Source organism: Phocoena phocoena, chromosome 2 (assembly GCF_963924675.1).
Source record: "Phocoena phocoena chromosome 2, mPhoPho1.1, whole genome shotgun sequence".
In the NCBI taxonomy this organism is placed as follows: domain Eukaryota; kingdom Metazoa; phylum Chordata; class Mammalia; order Artiodactyla; family Phocoenidae; genus Phocoena; species Phocoena phocoena.
Genome location: NC_089220.1, coordinates 39,537,047 through 39,556,829, shown reverse-complemented (window position 1 = coordinate 39,556,829; position 19,783 = coordinate 39,537,047). Strand labels below are relative to the sequence as shown.

At 45.2% G+C, this 19,783-nt stretch overlaps 1 protein-coding gene across 1 annotated transcript in view; it reads left to right on the top strand.

The window, feature by feature from the left end:
- Positions 1 to 19,783, top strand: part of PRKCH (protein kinase C eta) — a 223,568-nt gene that overhangs the window by 187,049 nt on the left and 16,736 nt on the right. Inside the window, exons 11-12 of the mRNA XM_065872751.1 lie at positions 14,188 to 14,326; positions 14,976 to 15,164. Of these exons, the coding sequence (XP_065728823.1) occupies positions 14,188 to 14,326; positions 14,976 to 15,164 (328 nt within the window). The remainder of the gene's footprint in view (positions 1 to 14,187; positions 14,327 to 14,975; positions 15,165 to 19,783) is intronic.

The window sequence follows — 19,783 nt, the reverse complement described above, 5'->3', positions numbered from 1 at the left end:
AGTACCTGCATTCCAGCTTGACCACCTGACCCCCGTGCTGCCTCTGAGGAGAGGGTAGGATGTGTGTCCCTCAGAAGGTTCTGGTGCACCAAGATGCCAGCCTGCACACTGCCCAGCAGCACTCAGCCAGCCGGCCCGACTGCCTGTGCTCTCCGCTCATGGCCACCGTCTTAATGACAGAATCCACTCCCAGGTTCACTGTGTCCTGTAGTAGTCAGTTGAATTCACATACATCCTGTTTAGGAAGTCAACAGAATTTTTAATATCCTCCTTCTACAGGAACACAGGTTGCTCTCGCTTATCAGCCCAACATGAAGAGGCAGTCACCAAGCAGGGCCAGTTTACCTTTCTCTCTTGGATGGAATTGGTTTGGTTCTAGATGGGACAGGAAGGATTCATGTCTGGAGTGGGGTGGACTTGAAAGTGTGTTCAGAGCCACAAAGGTTCCTGGGGTACTGTACTGGTCCTAGGTCACCTCTAAGACAGGACCCCAGTAGGCAATGGCAGCTTCATGTCTGCTCCAGAGGTCCCAGATGGGTGCCAGGGTTCCAGCACAAACCAGAATCAACCAGCTTCCTAAGAGTCCCCCACGTCCTCCCTTAATCCAGCTTCTTTGGGGTCTCAGGACCAAACTAACACCAGATGGCGGAGGGAGCATGCTTTTCTGAATGTCAGCCATTGGGACTTCCCTGGTGGCGCAGTGGTTAAGAATCCGCCTGCCAATGCAGGGGACATGGGTTGGATCCCTGGTCTGGGAAGATCCCACATGCCGCAGAGCAACCAAGCCCGTGAGCCACAACTACTGAGCCCGCGTGCCACAACTACTGAAGCCCGCGCGCCTAGAGCCCGTGCTCTGCAGCAAGAGAAGCCACCGCAACGAGAAGACCGGGCACCGCAACGAAGTGTAGCCCCCGCTCGCCGCAACTAGAGAAACCCCTTGCGCAGCAATGAAGACCCAATGCAGCCAAAAATAAATAAATAAATAGATAGATAGATTTATTAAAAAAAAAGAATATCAGCCATTTATTAGGGGCTCAGTAGGTGCAAAGCACAGTGTTAGGCGCCAAAGGGAACTCAAAAATACAAAGATAGAAAAATGAAAACAAGGAGGCATCGCCTTGGAGATCACATTTTAGTTGGGAAAATGAGAATCATAAAATAGCAGCCCGAGGCAGGATTTTGGAACTTATGCTCTCTGCCTGCCCCTTCCTTTGAATACCTGTGACCGTTGTTGGCTTCCTTTGGTAAAGGAAGGTGAACACCAGTGCAGTGGCCTTGATAGAAATTCTTAAATGGTACCCGGAGTTGACTGCTCATTTGTGAAAACACGTGATAAAAAATATTAATCGATTTAGACACACTGAAAAGATACCTTCATTTATCACCATATTGTTTAAACAGTGAACAATTAGAAACAACATCTCCCAAAAGTGACCTTGCAGGACCTGGGTTTTATCACATCATTGAATGTACGAGACCCATCTCCATAACTGGGTTTATGTCCTAGATAATTAGGCAGGGAGAGGGTAGTAGAAAACGAGGACTGGGTGTACCAGTTGAGTTTTATTTGATTGCATTGTGAGATGTGGATCCCATGTCGGTTCTTCAGAATGGAAATAAATGTCCCCAGCCACAGCGATGGTATTGATAGCCAACAACAGGATTTAGTGACTTCCCTCTCCTCCTCCAGCTTAGTCTGATTGAAAGAATGGATCACCTGTAGTGAACTGCCTGGCAGTTCAACTTAAGCCCACCTTTTCTCGTTGTGCTGGTCAGGGCTGCTGATGCTGGACAGAGATCTTTGTTCCTACATCTTAGTGCTTCAGAAAGTGGTCTCAGCAAAGACGTGCAAAGGAGACGAAGGTGTTGGATGATGGGGTTGCACCAGTTCTTGAGACGTTTGGCTCGTTGTTGGCGTCAGGCTGGGGCACTGCGTGGCACGCTGCTTTGGCTTCTTGCTCTCTTCCCCGCAGAGCCGTTTATAAGCCAGATGTGTCACTTAATAACCTAACAGACCTCCCTGCCTCAAACTCAAAAGCTTACCGTAGTTACTTAGGATTTATAAAGTCCGTGTATCCTCTCTATTGGTTTTGATTCTCATAAAAATCTTAAGTAACCGGCCATGCTGTTATCTGTTATGTGTTTCTTTGTTGTTGTTGTTGACGAGGAAATAATAGCTAATGCTTCCATAGCACTTCAGTGCATTGTGGGCACTGTTTTAAGCAATTCATATTTGAAACACTCATAATTCCCCATGAGGCAGGAACTCTCATTATCTGTGTTTCATGATAAGAAATATACGCAGAGTGATTAAGTAAATGGCCCAAGATCGCACAGCTAGTAGAGAATTGAGCCAAGACTCAAACCCAGGATGCCTGGCTCCAGAGTCCCTTAACCTCACACTACACCACTTCCTAGGAACAGGCAGACAAAAGTCAGTCGAATAACCTCCCTAAGGTTGCCCGGGGGAGGGGGAAGGAAGCAGATTGAAAGAGGCAAATGGGGGCTGTATTGCTCCATAAGGGCGTAATCGAGTATTTGCCCATCCATCATTCTTGGCCACAAGTCCAGATTTGCTCTGTCTTCAGAATTGATCACTCTGGATTTGTTACCAGATCATCAGCATGGACTATGGTTCCCTAGGAAATGGAAAATATGCCCCACTATTATTGCTGCATAAAACCTTATATTTGCAAAAGGTCTTTAATTGCCTCTGTAATGTACATATGGGAATATGTATAATGTTGTGGCATGGGTTATTTATGGAATGAAATCCGGGGTTAGTAACTGTTTAGACTAAGGTTGATCACCTTGTGACCTTAACAGTGTTTTAACAGAGAAACTGAGGAGCTGGGGAAAGTGACCAAACTGAAATAGCCTTTATTTACTGGATCAAGATTAGTCCAGCATTTAGGCAAGAAGAATGTTAGTCTCCTCTCAAAAAGTATGTCCAGCTGCTACTTCTGCTTACAAGTTTGGTGATACTTTCTAAAGTAAAAATAAGATGCACAAGCTAAAAATACTTTTCCCCCTGATTTGTGAATTCTGTTGACTTTTAAGATCTTAGGAAGTTATGATGACTCTTACGCATTTAACAGATCACCTTTATTAAGAAGAATACTACTACATAAAATTGGCGAGTCTTTGGACAGTGTCCCCACAGACGAGTACTCACATATTTCAAAGTGAACAACTTAAATGTCTGTTTTGAAAATCCTGGGCTCTTTGGTTACAAGACCAAGTACCGGGAACAGACTAGGTAGGTGTTCAGGAAGTAGCAATGACTTCTCCCAAAGGGAGATATCTTAGGGGGAAATGTGATGCTTTGCACATTTTCTCTGACATGCGCAGCGTTAGGAGGAAATCAGTAAAGTTCCTTCTTGGAAAGGAACTCAGATGTGTGTTGCTGTCCTGAGTCCAGCCTGTGATCAGTAGTCTGGGGATGAGCTGTGGAATATTCCAGGCCTCCCCTTGGAGTTTGTAATCTGATTGGGAAAAGCAAGACTTTTTATGCAAAACATCATTAGAAAACAAAGCAGTACTGACTATAATCCAGGACTAAGATGTGAGCTTCCTATTCAATTCTGAGGGCCTGGGAGTGGTTCTGAATAGATGTCCTTGGGTTTTTTCAGAGACTTCCGTTTAGATGGCTCAGGTTTCTGCTCGGATAGGGAGAGCAGGTAACCAGATGAGACCTGTTGATTGTGGCCAAAAGTTCCTGTTCAGGTCGTCCGAGGGCTCCCTCCCTCCCCACCCCTCCCCTGCTCTTGCAGCCCCTCCCCTCTGAAATTGCTATTGCATAAGGTATTACTAATGCTGGCAAAGATTTGTGTTTAGCCATTTGCCAAAAGCAGCCTGCTTTTGGGGGGGTCGGGGCTATAAACTCTACTCCTTCCTGTCATAAAACATTCCTCCTCACCCCCTCCCAGCAGTACCCACGTCCCCCTTCACGTGGTCTGCAAGGCTGCATGTTCCTTCAGCAAATGGCTGCACCAGTTTCTGCTGCTTGTTTGCCCCAAGCTGTAACCCTGGCAGAGGAGGGACATTACTGTTTCTTCGCAGTGGACTGGCTTCAGGGAACCAGCCCGAGTGACAGGATCTAGTCTCATTAGTCAGAAGAGCCTTGGGTTTCCTTAGAGGGAACCAGCCGCAGCTAGACAAGTTAAGATGTCTCACTGTCTCCATTGTCTCCAGAAACCATGGCTAGCATTTCCCTAGTGCTGTGTGCCCGGTAACGTTAACAGAGTTTCACTCTGTGAACCCGTTTGTTGGTATTGGCACCGTGTGTCCGACATAAACCTGGTAGGATCCGTCTGCCCCTGCCCATCTCCCCCACTCCTCCACAGCTGCCCTGATTGTCATTAAAATCTTTCTGCTTAGGAGGGAGCCACGCTCTGATTCCTCCTTACTGGAAATCTTTCCATCCTTCATCTTCATGCACGTGCCCTGCAGACGGCCAGCCAGGGAGGGTCTCCTCCCCGCCTACCGTGACCCCAGCTCGCAGGCTCTCAGTATCCCTGTGACTCACTGATGCTATTTGCGGTCTTGCTAGCTGAGAACCTCCATTTCCTTGTTGGATTTCTGTGGTTGGGAAGCCACGCTGCCCTGGCAGGTAGTTTTCCATGGAGCAGCTGCACTCGGCTCTCTGCAGTCGGGGGGCCTGCGGAGTTAAAGCAGGATTCAGCTTGTTGATCACTTTGTGCCCCCTGGACCATCAAGTCCAGGTATGCCGTTGGGCCCGGCATCTTTTCTGTGTGGTCGGAGCTAGGCCCAATGGCCAGGAGTTCGCTGACCACCAAGGGGCTGTCATCTCCCTGGTGTCTTTGTCTGAAGCCCTCCACCCTGCCTCCGGCTCTCATCGAATGCTGTCAGGTATCACGTAGGAAGCGTTTTGGCAAGAAGTGTCGCTGAGAGAGGTTTTCTTGGCAACTATAAAATAAGAGTACTGTAAGGAGCGCTAAATAAATTTGTACCGCTTCAGCCAGGGAATTTCAACCCTCCTGGGAGTGGGGGCGTGTGGAAGGAAAAGATATATATCGAAGGCTCAGCTGCCGGTTTGATGGCTCATTCACTGGATGGTCCTGAGGAGGTGTGTGACCTGCAGTGCGGACATTAACCAAACTCATTGCCTCTTGCATTTGTCCAGAGAGTCAACGAATGTTTTCTTTGCACTTATTTTTCCTACCGTAAGACAAGGCAAGGGGCAATCTCTCAGTTCCCTTGCTCAAGTTAAGTTGGTCCTGTGTGTACACAGGAGTGAAGGTGGAAACAGGCGGCCTGCATATCAAGTGCACCAAACACCAGCACTGGTTAGAGCCCAGCACCTGGCCTGTGGGGGTTAGTTCGTGAGTCCCTGGCCCCGTTTTAAAGGGAGTATAATAGCCAGACTCGCCACGGAGTCATTTTTGTGATCATTTGCCATCTCAAATAGCTGTTGGGAAGAAATATGAAAAGGTAGGGGGAAAAGAGCCACAAAGGAGCCTCTAACACTTCCTGGGTTGGAAATTGTTTTATCGACTTTCATTTACCGGAAAGTAAGTTATTTCGCATTTACCTTCATAATGGTGAACGTTCATGCTTCATGTATTTGTTCCTAAGCTGATGTTGCAATAGATCAGCCTCACAAACGCCAGGTAGATTGTCACTTCATGAGGACAAATGGCATGGGGACCTCATTTAATAATTGGGAACGTTGCTTCTTTTAGCAGGGGCCTCATTTTCGTACTTAAGTTGGTTAAGACTACAGGGACATGTCGTAGGGCTATTGAAAATACCAGTGCTATCCACAAGCATTGGTAATTTCAGTGGCTAAAAAAATGAGCTTATGACAACAGGTCAGAATTCTGAGTCCACAAATGTTCACATTCCCTAAGCGAGTCAGGTGATTTTTTTCAACGTTCCCTTACGGCCTGGGTTCCAGAATAAATCCTTTCCATTCCTACCAGTAGATCGCTTGCCCTCCACATCTTCCTTGGGAATTACAACCTTAAACAGTAGAGAGACCAAAGAAAAGGATTAAAGCCAAAAGATGTAAATACATATTTTATGACTTTTTGCTGGCTATCAAAGTAATACGTAATTCCTATAAAATTTAGAAAATACAAAAAAGGAAAAATCATTCATAAACATATAACCTAGAAATAAACTTGTAATCGTTTTCTTTTAGCTTTTCCCACCTCTCCCTTTTCCCTCCTGTCTTTCTTTCTTCCCTCTGTCCCCCACTCCAACAATTGTAACATAAGAGAATATTGAAAATACAATTTCGTGTTCTGCTTTTTATTTAGAATCGTATCAGTCTGTAAATAAGTTGTGAAACCCAGCAGCTATAAAAAGATTGATAGATTTGACTATATAAAAATATGAAAGTTACCATAAACAAAACAAAAACAAGCTGAACAATAATATTTGCAACCCATATAACAAATTACTTCTATCCATAATGTACAAGGAGCCTCTAAAAAAGAATCTAAAAAATAACTCAAATTTTAAAATAAGTAAAACTTGTGAATAGGCAACAGACAGAAGAAATACAAATGGCCATTAACCATATATATATTTTAAAGATTAATCTCAATTATCAGGAAATGAAGTTAAAGCAATGAGATCATTTTCCCCTAGCAAATTGGCAAGGATACAAGGATGATTACATCTAACCTGAATAAGGAAGCTAAATGGATGCTCCCGTACACTATTGGTGGGAGTATAAATTGGTACCAGCTTTTTGGAGGGCCGTTGCTCAACATCTTTTTAAATTTTAAATATTCATACCCTTTGACACAGCATTTCCACTTCTAAAAATTTAACCCTCCTACAAGAGTGCAAATAATGTTCATTACTCCATTGTTTGAAGATGCAAACAATTAGAAACAATCTAAATGTTCATAGAGAGGGGACTAGTTAAATTATGAAACATCTTTATAATGGAATTTTTTGTAACCATTACAAAGAATGAGGCAGATCTACAGGATATAGAAATGTGTCCAAAAGTTCATTAAGTGAGAAAAGCAAGTTAATTCCTGATTTATGGTAGTGTAGCATTAAGAAGAAAAGATTGGACGACTATGAACCTGTCATTTTCGCCATAATTTTTTCAGGAATGACCACATTTTAGGTAATGAAAATAGTGCTTGTATAATCCCCAAAGAAATAACTTTCAAAAGACAAAAATTCTGTCATAATTATTTCCCTGCATTTTTTGCCCTTCATACGATTTTAATAGCTTTCATAAAATTCTGTCATGGATGTTCCATCATTTATTTAGCTGTTCCCCTATGAATAAATAAATTAGCTTGCTTCCAAAATTTGCTGTTATGTACAATACAGCAACAAACATCTGTGTAAAATAAGACTTACGTTTACACTCTCCAAATCATCACTTCATGTAGCAGAGGTTGACAGTTTAACCTAGAAAGAATCCATAAGATGGTTTTGAATGTAAAAGGGTAATGTTTTCTACTCCTTTTAAATCTCAACAGGACCACATATGATCCACTGGAAACAAAAGAGTTGGATCCCTGCTTCCCGGCACTCAGCTATGCTACCCACTCTGACTATCGTTTCTCTCTAGTGTTTGTGGTCTCAGTGTGAAAAAGACCAGGGATGTTATCCTCAGGATACACTTCCCAAAGCTTAGTACCAAGCCCTCTCCTTTTTATTCCATTCTTCCTCCCCAGGTGAACTCATCCACACCCAGCTAATGACTTGCAAATTTCTATCCTTTGCCTGGCCTTTCGTCTGAGTTCTAGCCATGTATATTCAGCTGCCCATTAAACATCTCCACTCAGATGTCTAAAAAAACCTCAGTATGTCCAAAATAAATTCTTTGAGCCAGAACGTGCTCATACCTTCTTTCCTTTTACCTTCTACATCCTTGCATTACTAAATCCCATTGCTTTTTTTCCCCTAGTAGTTCTCCATCGATCGAGTTCTCTTTACCTTACTGCCCCACCCTGATCCAGGCCACCATCAGTTCTTTTCTGAATACTCCATTAGCTTCCCAGCTGGTCTCTTCATGTTTGTTCTCATCCCCTCTGACCTATTATCATTCCCGTGGCTGGAGGCTTGTTGTGAAATCAGATTAATGCTATCCTTCTCCTGTGTAAGACCTTTCAGTGGTTTCTTTTAACTCTTGGGCTGAATACTGAAATCTTCCCTGGACCCTGGTATATCAGGCTCCTGCCATTTCCTGCCCCCTTCAATATTCTGAGCCCCTTGCATATTGCCTGGCTCACAGATGGCACCCAAAGGTTTGTTGGGTGGATGAATGTCTGAATGTCTTCTCTGAGGTGACATGAATGGCATTACTATATCTAACTTGTGATAAAACCAAATTTTAGGCTTTTGTTATTTCAGTGACTTTTCAAAATTCTTTTACCAATTTAATACAGTCCGTCTTGCTTTGAAAAAATGTCAAGTTTATATAAACCCACATATTCAAAACCCAAGCCAGCCCTAAATGGTTTTGTTTTGAAACTAAGATCATAATCCAAATTCACTCTCTTGGCAAATGCCACCTCTTAACTCTTGCCCACATGCCAGCCTCTCTTCCTTAGAAGAGGGCAGCAAGTTACCTTCTCAATATTTGACAACTAGAGAGGGATTTGCTGTGCATTCCCTTACTCCTGTACCTTCAAGAATTGTGTGAAATCCAGTCAGCTCCTCCACGCACAAGCTAAGAACCAAAGCAAAAAAATCATTTTTCCAGAATTTTGATTATGCATTTAATAATGTGCACAAAAATGGCCTTTGGGCATAATTCAGTGTCAGGATATTTGTTGATTTTCAGATGGTTCTTGTTTCTCACTTGATGTAGTCCTCTCAGGAAGCAGTCTACCAGGAGGATTAGCCAGTGACACCATAGTACTGCATGGAAGAGAGTGTGCCTATTGTAGTGGGTTTGGAGCCCAGGCCTTGGAGGGAGGTGAGCAGAACTGAGTTCAAATCCTGACTTCATCCCTGGCTCACTAAATGATGTTGGTGTAGAGCCTACTTCATAGGGTTGTTTTGAAGGTAAAATAAGAATATGGATAAAGCACTTAGCATTTAGTGAACATTCAATGTATGTTAGCTACTGATGACACTGTTATTATTATCATCATCATCATCATCATCATCCACAGAAGGTTTTTTCAGGTTCTCTGGACACTCACATACCCCCAAATGAGCAAACAGACAAAAAGCAATATACTTACAATAGTATATTGACTGTATATTTTAGGAAAACCAATAGCAAAGTTGTACTTCATTAAAAAACTGTTGTCATTTAGATTTGGATATTAAAGTATGGATAAATGAGATGATTTCATGTTTGGGATTTGCTTCCAGATCTGGAAAAGGTGGGTCAAGAAGGGAGAAAATGCACAGCTGAAACATGGTGGGGCATTGATAGCGGCTTTCACTGTGAGATCACTACGGGGGTCATTATGTTATTCACTATACTTTTATATAAGTTTGAAGTTTTCCAAGATAAAAATTTTTGTAAATACATTAAAAATAGCTACTGAATAGCCTCTTAGATGCATTCTTGTTCAGGGAGCCGGCTCTCGACTCACTGTCCTTTATTTCTTTTGGAAGAGTGACTGATTCTAGTGATCTAAGCAGTAAGTCTCTTGTCATTATGTTTTATGACTCTCAGAATAGCTCATGGTGGAAACAAAATAAATACAATTTCTGAATTTCCTTTGTCTTCAACCACTTGAGAATCCTCTCTGAAACCACTGTGGGCATTTTAAGTAACCCTGATTACCCGGCAAGAACAATGTACCTTTCAGACCATCAGGGAGGATAAAATAACTCTTTCTCCCCTTCGGTGCTTGCATAACAAAGGTATAGCTGTTAAATACAAGTGCTCAATAAGCTAATGCACGATGAGCCCGTGAGTGTGCATTCAGCAGTTTAGGATCTGAGCCTCTGCCCTGTATGAACTTGTAGTCTTCATTGTGTAGCCTTGTTAACTTTGGCTGCCGAGTTACATGTGGGCAGAGGAGGCTGAGGAACTCCAAAGCCAAAAACGGACCTCTGCATATTTCATATTCAATTCGGGAGTCAGAGGGTGACTTTTTTGCTTTTTTTGTTGTTGTTGTTGAAGTGAAGATATCTATTTACCCTTAGAGCGGAAGCTGACCGTGGCCATAAATGGTTCTGTAACCTTTGCATCTGTTTGAAAAGCCTCTTCCGTCTGCGTGTAAACCAGGGGAAAGGATTATGCTTGGGTCCTCTCTGCTTTATAATTGCCCCTCCTAAAGCAGTTCCTTTTCTCCAACTTCACTAAAGCAAAGAATTTGAACTTATATTTCAGGGCTCTTCTTTTCCCCTGGAATCTCTCTCTAAGGGGTAAAGTGCATGGATTTTTATGGGTTTAATTACTTTGGAACAAAAGTCCCAGTGAAGTTTATGGAACTTACTTCCTTCCCCTAAAAATAAAACAGGCTCTGAACTGACCAGCACAACTCACTGTTATCCATCTGACATTCTTCTGTTTATGTCTTTGGTCAGCATCTTCTGCCAGCCCTGAGCTGAGACTAAGGAGGAATAAGGCTCAGTCCCAGCCAAGGGGGGAGACAGGTGCATAGACAGTCTTCTGGAGTGCAGTGAAAGGTGTGCTGTCGTAGGGCTCCGAACTGCGTGCTCCAGGGGCAGAGTTGACTAGCTGGGGACATTAGAACAGACCCCACAGTGGAGGGTGGAGACATTTGGGCTGAGGGCAGAACGGATAGCCTGGGATTATGTTATGCTCTTAATCGAACCCCCTTAGGATCCCAATTTGAGAGTTTTGTCCTATTAGGTAGCATCTGGTGTGAAACGAGCAATGGCATTTCCCTCAGGGCTGGTCCAGTTCTGAGAATGCCTAAAATGAGACTGCGGACTCAGGACTGAGGTAAATAACCTGCCTCTGTGTCCTGGGGCATCCTATGACCAGGCTGAGGCTCAGCCCCAGCGCTGCTCGGTTCTGTGTCCTGAGTATCCGGGCTGTGTTCCAAGACTGCTGTGTGCAGAGGGCATTGTGACGGACAGCTTAGAAAACTGATGACAAAGCACTTTTCTCTCCCGGAACAATTCCTGCTACCTGTGACAGCTGCTGAGCAGTAAACAATCAAACCTCTTTCCCTGGGTCGTTAGTGACAAGCTCTCCCGAGCAATCTCAGGCCAGCTCTTTAGACCGTTGTGGGTTTCTGTTAGTACTTGTTTCTGCTACCCAAGGAGATCCTTTCCGAGCCCTTACCAGGCATAACGGCTTCAGGAGAGTTCAGAAATGCAGTCACCCTGCTTGGCAATATGAGAGAGTCAGAGCGCTCTGGGAGCTGGACCACAACGAGCCTGGACCGCTGGGCTGGAACATGGTGCTGATAAAGCCAGTCCCCAGGCTCGGGTCCCCCACGGCCTTGGTCTCTCCTGAAGCCACAGACTAGAGGTGGCTGGCCGAGGTTAGAGATTCTAATGTTTGCATCAGTCCCCAGAGGAGCCAGACAACCAGGCGCTAATAGGGCCTCGGGTCTGAAACCACTTCTGGAAGAACAACTGAGTGAGACCGTGCTCTTGGCGGTGGCCGTGACCAGTATCATCCTCACCCCCAACCTGTGCTTTTGGGATTCCGCCTTCACGTTGGCTAAACAAATCTTGCTCGTGCTGGGTGTGTGTGTCTAGGGGTCAGTGGAGGAGGATACGGTTTCCACAGACCACAGCCCACTGAAAGCATTGCTTGTGAGGGAAGTGGGATTCTGCTCAGGGAAAGGGGCGGGAGCCTGATGGGAGGACGGAGGCCCGGTGTGGGTTAGAGGCAGAGGAGCCTCGCTTTCCTGCGGTGGCTGCACAAGTACCCAGCACATCTTTGCCTGACACCCGGGAGACACCTGGAGCGCAAGCACAGAGGAGGCTGGTCTGAGAAAGCTCTGCTGCTTTCACCTCGCTTATCGGGGATTCCTGGAAAACAGGACTTGGTTTTCATTCCTGGGTGTCTTCCAGTGACCACTGTCTGTAAGACCTGCATGGTCCAGCTGGATCAACTCACAGGGCCCAGTGTGGAAACCAGTCTCACCAGTTCTGTCATCACCTGCTTCCTCTGAGCCACAGCGTGATTCTGGGCTGGACAGAGACCAGCCTTTCCCCTCGGGCCAAGCAGCCCAACAGACCTTTATTGTCAGAGCAGGGATGGGAGAACAGAGCTATGAGTGCCTCGACACAGCCCACTGGGGACGTGAAGATGCCCAGTGAGGGGCCGCCAGCACTCCTAACAGCACAGCCCCAGGAGGCCGCGGCCATGGCAGCCTCCCACCTGGCAGGCGACTGCAAACCTCCAGGGAAGGGTAGGCCCCTAGCATCGCCTTCTGGCTGGGCAGCCTTTCCTTACTGATAAGTCCACGTGGCTGCCTCTGAGCACGTCATTCCTTCAAAAACCAAAAGCATAAAGGTGTCGCCCCATAGGCAAAGCTGCTTCTCTGGACTTCTCCCGAGGCAGAGCTTAGAGGCTGGCAATGGCATCGGTGTGTAGGACTCTCCCAGTTTGCCATGGTGCCAGACCTCCGTCTTTAATGATGCCCGGATATGCATGGCGATGGCAGAGGTGGTGCCAGAAGCCTGTGTTGGGGAGGCGGTGTTCAGGGGCCACTGCCTTTCACTTGCAGTTTTATTAGCATCCAACCCATGTTCCTGCCTCCACTGAGGCCTTTTACCAGACAGTTCTGCTGCTGGAAACGCACTTCCCTTAAGTGGATGCTGCTCCTAGGGGTTGGGGGAGGGACGGTAAGTGCCTTTTTTGTCCTGTGCTCACCATAATATCTGAGGCTTCTGTGTATCTGGGGTACACCTAAACAAACCCTCTTCTTACCCTGTTTTGCTTTTCTCTGGTTATTAACGTCCCCACTGACCCACTGAATCTAAGACAGAAACCCAGGGGTCATCAATTTTGCTGCTTCCCATCTCCCTGTAAATGGTCATCGAGCCTTAATACTAACTGTGTTTTCACCAAAGCCCTGCTGACTGACCCCCTAGTTTTCATTCCATCTGTCACTGTCCTCATTCAGGTCGTCTCTTCCCTGGACTGCTTCAGCTGCCTCCAGCTGATCTTTTCTCATCAGCTGGAAATCTTAATTAGAGAGCTTCAGTGGGTCACTTTCGCCTAATATCTAAATATCAGAATTCCTTAGTGTGGCATTCAGGACACTTCACAGTTTGGACCTAACTTTGCCTTCTAGCCCTGGCATTTTGTTGGCCCCCGTGTTCCCATGCGAGCCCCCTCTCCATCCTTACTACACCACGTGGGGTTCCTGAGCCCACCTGCACCTCACACCTCTGCGTCTGCTCCATGCAATAGCCCTGCCCACCTGCCCACAGCGAACTTCTCACACCCCTTCCCTGTCTGGAAGATGCTGACTCACGTTTTAAGACCCAGCTCATTTTCTGTTTGCACTGTGGGTATGTCCCTCTCTCCTCCCACTAGAAGGAATGAATTGTTCCTCCTTGTGTTTCTCTCACAGCGCTCGGTTCATACTTCCTTTGTGCCACTTGTATTATCTGTCTCCCTCCCCACCCCCCTTCTCATTCTCCTCTCCTCCCTCCCCCGTGTGTGCCTGTGTGTGTGTGTATGCATGTGTATATCTCTATACACACACATCTATATGTATGCATTTTGAACAAATATTTATTGAGTGCACTATGCTAGGCACAATGGTGAACAAAACCCACCTGGTCCCTCCTCCATGGAGCTTACAGTCTAGCAAATATTTGTCTCCCCATTATACTGTGAGTTCCTTAGGAAGAAGGATCGTCTGTACTCTTCATGCCTATCACAGTCTGTGCCACACAGTGGTCACTTGCTCCGGAATGTTCACCGAGTGAAGTCCAGTGGGCAGAGATAGAAGCCAGAGAACAGGGGGCGGGTGGGTGGATGTCTCATGGTCTTAAGGTAAGTGGGAAGCCTGGAAGTCACGTTCTCAGTTTCTAATGGGCAGCCTGTGTTTTGATATGTGGTTAGCCCATTCAGATGGAACCATCGTCTAGGGACCACGAGGCAAATGTCAAGAGCAGATCCAAATTTGTTCTCCAGATAACACAAGGAAGTGTGTTCCCTTTGAAGGGTGTGTGCAGAAAGCTCTCCCAGCTGCGTGATCTCCCATCCCGTGACCCAGCTCAGCCAGGTGGATGGCGTGGGGCCTGGCTGCCCCACCACCTGCTGCTTTTTGTTTCTTGCAGAGATCTGAAACTGGACAACGTACTTTTGGACCACGAGGGTCACTGTAAACTGGCAGACTTTGGAATGTGCAAGGAGGGGATCTGTAACGGGGTCACCACGGCCACCTTCTGCGGCACACCCGACTACATTGCTCCAGAGGTGAGTGTGCTTGCTCCTTGAGCAGCTTTGGAAATCCAGGCTCTCTAGCAGTCCCGTCAGAAAAGCCACACAGGCTGCCTTGATGTGCTGCAGCCTGGTGGGCGGCGTTGAAAGTTGACGCCTCCAGACTCCTTTGTGGCTCATTGGGTGAATGAAGGCTGAAAATGTCCTTGGTTCCTCCCGATACAAACGTGAGTCAAAAAGTTTTGTAAACTTTGCAGTTGCTTTAGGGTTTAGCCCTGAATGAGGACAAAGTACGTTCCAGGCACAGCTATTTAATTTTTTTCTTTGCCTCTACTCAGTGCTTTGATCCCAGCCCCATTTAGCAGAAATAAAGACAAGCTCTTGAATCTTTCCCATAGGAGTGAGTGAGCCCACAGATATAGTTCCAAAACCCTTTCTGGTTTGGATCTGCATATACTATTACTTTGGCCTAAGCAGGCCATAGATGTTTGATCACCTGGATGACAAGGCCTCTGAATTGACCCCAGGGAGAACAGACCACCCTCTAGAGATGGAATGAAACACGTATGCCAACGCAGGAAACTCCCTTGTTTTACTTCATCTAATCCATCATTTTCCTTAGTCATTAAAGATGTATTTGTTCATCAGATGCACGAAGTTCTTCTCACATTACCCCTATGCACAGATCCTCCAGGAGATGCTCTACGGGCCCGCAGTGGATTGGTGGGCAATGGGCGTGCTGCTCTACGAGATGCTCTGTGGCCACGCGCCCTTTGAAGCAGAGAACGAAGATGACCTCTTTGAAGCCATACTGAACGATGAAGTGGTCTACCCTACGTGGCTGCATGAAGATGCCACAGGGATCCTGAAATCTGTAAGTTTGGTGCACTCAGCCAGCTTTTGAACTACTGCAAACCAGCTTGACGAGTGTGCTTCTTGGGCTTCGGGTTGGTTGGTTTGTTTTTTGAATACCATCCACCAGTAAGCTACCAGCTCTAACTGAAATCTGTGTTTTAATCTGTAGAATCAAAGAAGCAGAGTTTTCTCAGGCTGTTTTTTTTCTCTTACGCAATAGTTATTTTGGAGCCAATGCATGAGCAGTTGATAGCATTGTTTGCCATCTATCAAGTATTTCTAGCACTTGTGGCTTCAGTGTAGGTGAAGTGATGCTCCCGCTTCATCCAGTCGGGACACATAAGGCCGTTGGGTCCTGTGAACAGCACTCCCGGTTGTTTCGATACGGATTGTGTTTCTGTCGGCAACATCGAAGGGTGAAGGGGCCTTTCCTCTAGTGCTGGGAGAGGAGAAGAGAGGTATTCCTAAGTTGTGCAAGATCTCATTTGCTTCCATGTTATCCTGGTGCAAGTCAGGTGCCAGGCCCAGGATTCAGGTGCAGTGTAGAATATCACACTGAAAAAGTCTTTCATTCGTGCATTTAAGGCATTGTGCTGGAAGCCTTATTTTCAAGTGTGGAAGAAAGTGGATCTGATGCTTTATGTTGAAAATAAGAAAGTAACATGTAATGAGAGAATAACATATAATTTGGGTCAGTTCTGTATTAGAAAATCATGTATTATTTCCCACTAAATGCATAGGAGGAATAAAGATGAATATTCTTCAAATAGGGAAAACTCAGAACAATCCATTCTCTCCTGGATAGTATCTATGGGATAAGAATTACTTTGCTCAAATCATATCCTTTCCAGTGATTTGAGACAAAAAAACTAATTAGCCACGCTGTTGAAAGACTTGTCTCTCTTTAGAAATTGCCAGTCATAGGGACTTCCCTGGTGGTCCAGTGGTTAAGATTTCACCTTCCAATGCAGGGGGTATGTGTTTGATCCCTCCTCAGGGAGCTAAGATCCCACAGGCCTCATGGCCAAAAACCCAAAGCATAAAACAGAAACAACATTGTAACAAATTCAGTAAAGTCTTATTGAATGGTTTAAAAATGGTCCACATCAAAAAATTAAAAATCTTAAAAAAAAAGAAAAAGAAATCTCCAGTCATATCATTAGTGTCATTTTAAGGACATCTTGTATACAGATCACTGTGTCCTGGGACTGATGGGATGACTGTCCCTGAGAATTCTCTACGGTGGTCTTCAGAGACCACATCATCGTTTGAGTTGAACATTAACCCACATCTGCTTCCCTCAATTTTTTTATTTCCAGTTTTTAGGATTCCTCAACCTCTTTCTGGCATTTAGAATCCTCTTAAGAGAATTCTTCCTGACTAAATCTGGGACCTAGATTTCACCCCTTTTAACTCAATCCCTGTAAAACCTAGAACAGGCACTAAGCAATGTTAAGATCATATGGAACTATTAAGATGGTTTCTTCTTAACCAGATAAATCCAATTATTTTTTTTAACTTTTATTCGAGTATAGTTGATTTAAAATGTTGTGTTAGTTTCAGGTGTACAGCAGAGTAATTCAGTTATGTATATACACGTATTCATTTTTCAGATTCTTTTCCCATATAGGTTATTACAGGGTACTGAATAGAGTTCCCTGTGCCATCCAGTAGGTTCTTGTTGTTTATCTATTTTATATGTAGTAGTGTGTGTATGTTAATCCCAAGCTCCTAATTTATCCCTCCCCCAGTTACTTTAAACTATATCTTTGAGGTATATAGAAATATTTTTGGTAACTAGAATATATGTTATCCAGGAATATCCTCCCTCCACAATCTTTGTTCTGGGAGAAAACAGAGCCTCTGGTACCTAAAGAGAATCTACTCTTCAGTGTGGACTGAGTTGTTCCCTCTACTTCCTTCTGCGAAGCTGTGAACCTCTTCACTTCCCTTTATTTTGGCCCCTTTCTAATGCTAGCAGCTCAGCGGGTCATGGTAGCGGGTCATGGTGTGTCACTGGCCGAGCACTGATTTTCCTAAGTGGCTCTCTGTGTTCTGCCGGGAGTCTCCCCCCTAGGAAGGAGCTTGGGTTTCACCCCGTGGCGGTCTTATCTCCCAGCTCTGTTACATTCTGGCTGAGTGACCTTGATGAGCTAACACACCTCTCTGAATCTCCGTGTCCTTGCTCATAAAATCTTATAAAATTGAGGTAATAAAATCCATGTCATAGGGTTACTGCCCAGATGCAGTGAATTCATATGTAAACCACACAGGAACACAGTAAGCATTCTGTTTCTTCCTCCTTCAAGGAGTGTACCTTAAAAGTGATTTTCTGGAAAACACTGGAAAAGGTGTCAGAGAAAATTACCTAAAAACAGTCACCGAGAGGATTTCTGAGACAGTTTTGTACATTTCAGCCTCCAGACCTAAAAATAAAAAGCTTCAGTGCTGTAGCTGAGGAAATTCAGCTGTTCTTGGCAGAGGACTGAGACATCTAAACAGAAGTGTGATCAAAGAAAAGAAAGAAAACAATGAAGAGCACTGAAGACTTGGGGCGAAGCACCCAGGAGGGAAGGGTCAGGGCGTGGTGGTGAGGAACCTGCCTCCAGAGCAGCGCTGTCCGAGGGCAGATACTGACTCTTTCACCTGCTGGCTGTGGGACCTCGGGAAGATGGCACAATTTTGCCGCTCCTCGGTTTCCACATCTGTACCCTGAGGCTCTGAGATAATGCGTGGAGGATAGTTGGGACAGTGCTGAGCACAGAGTAGGTGCTCAGGAAGCAGCCACCACTGTCATCAGTGAGAGCTGGGTGCATTTTTATTATTTTTTAATTAATTTATCTTTTGGCTGCGTTGAGTCTTCGTTGCTGCACGTGGGCTTTCTCTAGTTGCGGCGAGCGGGGACTAGTCTTAGTTGCGGTGCACAGGCTTCTCATTGCGGTGGCTTCTCTTGTCGCGGAGCACGGGCTCTAGGCATGCGGGCTTCGGTAGTTGAGGCTCACCGGCTCTAGAGCGCAGGCTCAGTAGTTGTGGCACACGGGCTTGGTTGCTCCGTGGCATGTGGGATCTTCCTGGGCCAGGGCTCGAACCCGTGTCCCCTGCATTGGCAGGCGGACTCTTAACCGCTGTTCCACCGGGGAAGCCCTGGGTGTATTTTTAGATCCTTTGCCCTTTTCTCGGAAAAATTATGACTCTATTTTATTAGGAAACCATTTAAACTGCTTTCTGGCTGTAATTGCAACTTGATTCAATTAGACCATTACAGTTTTTTTTTAATTGCTACTAGAAACCTAAGAGATTATCCATTAAAATTCCTTCATTTAATAGATGAGGAAACTGAGGTCCAGAGAAATTGCGACTCACCAAAGGCCATTCAGCACATTACTTAAAACAAACAAATAAATTAGAACCCTTGCGCAACTCGCACGGGAATATAAAATGATGCAGGCACTGCGGAAAGTAATATAGCAGGCAGTTCCTCAGAAAATTAAACACAGAACTACCATATGACCTAGCAATTCCATTTCTGGTTGTATATCCCAAAGAATTGAAAGCAGGGGCTCGAACATATTTGTACATCAATGTTCATAGCATTATTCACGATATCTAAAAGGTGGAAGCGACCCAAGTGTCCATCAATAGATGAATGGATAAACAAAATGTGTTAGTCAGCCTTACCAAGGAAGGAAATTCTGATGCACGTTATAACCTGGATGAACCTTGAATGAATTATGCTTAATGAAATAAGCCAAATACAAAGGGACAAATGTATGATTCCACTAACAGGAGGTACCTAGAATAGTCATTCATAGAGACAAAAGCAAAATGGTTGTTGCCGAGGGCTGGCGGCGTGGGCGGGTGGAGAGCTAGGGTTTAAGGGATGTAGAATTTCAGCTTGGGAAGATGAAAGAAGTTCTGTAGGTGGATGGTGGTGATGGTTGTACAACAATGTGAACAGACTTAATCCCACTGAACTGTACACTTAAAAATGGTTAAGACGGTAAATATTATGTTCTGTATGTTACACCACAGTAAGGAAAAAACCCTGGGATCAGAATCCAGCTTTTCCTGACTCCCAGTCCAGGATTCTAAGCTAGCTACACATGGCCTTTCCCCATTTTTCTTCTACGTCTCATTACTAAGTGTCCTGTACCCTTAGAGCACCACATGTTAGCACCCAGATTACTCCCTGATGTGATTCTTTCCACTTGTCCTAGAAGCATGAGCCACTGGAGGAAGTTACCAGGGTCCTGTGTACTTAATACCCACAGAGGAAGAATCTGCCAGCTAGTTATCTTTCCGTAAAGTAAGATATAACGTTTATGATAACAATGTTAGTGTTATTTAAAGATTGTGCATTTGAGTCTTTCTCTCTTGACCTGAGATGAGCCTGTGACTGTAGAAGGAGAAACTGATACTTTAGGGAATTAGGATCCCTGTCTAGTTCCATTCGGCAAATACCTGTCAGATGCCTTCCCTTGGCTTGGCCTGCGCTAAGTGCCGGGAAGCAAAGCTGAAAAGACACGGCCTCTTCTGTTGCTCACAGCCTAGTAGGAATGAGGACACGTAAACGGATACTTAGCTGGCTGCCGAGGAGGAATGATCAAAACTCTCTCTGGGGTTAGGGACAGGGAAATG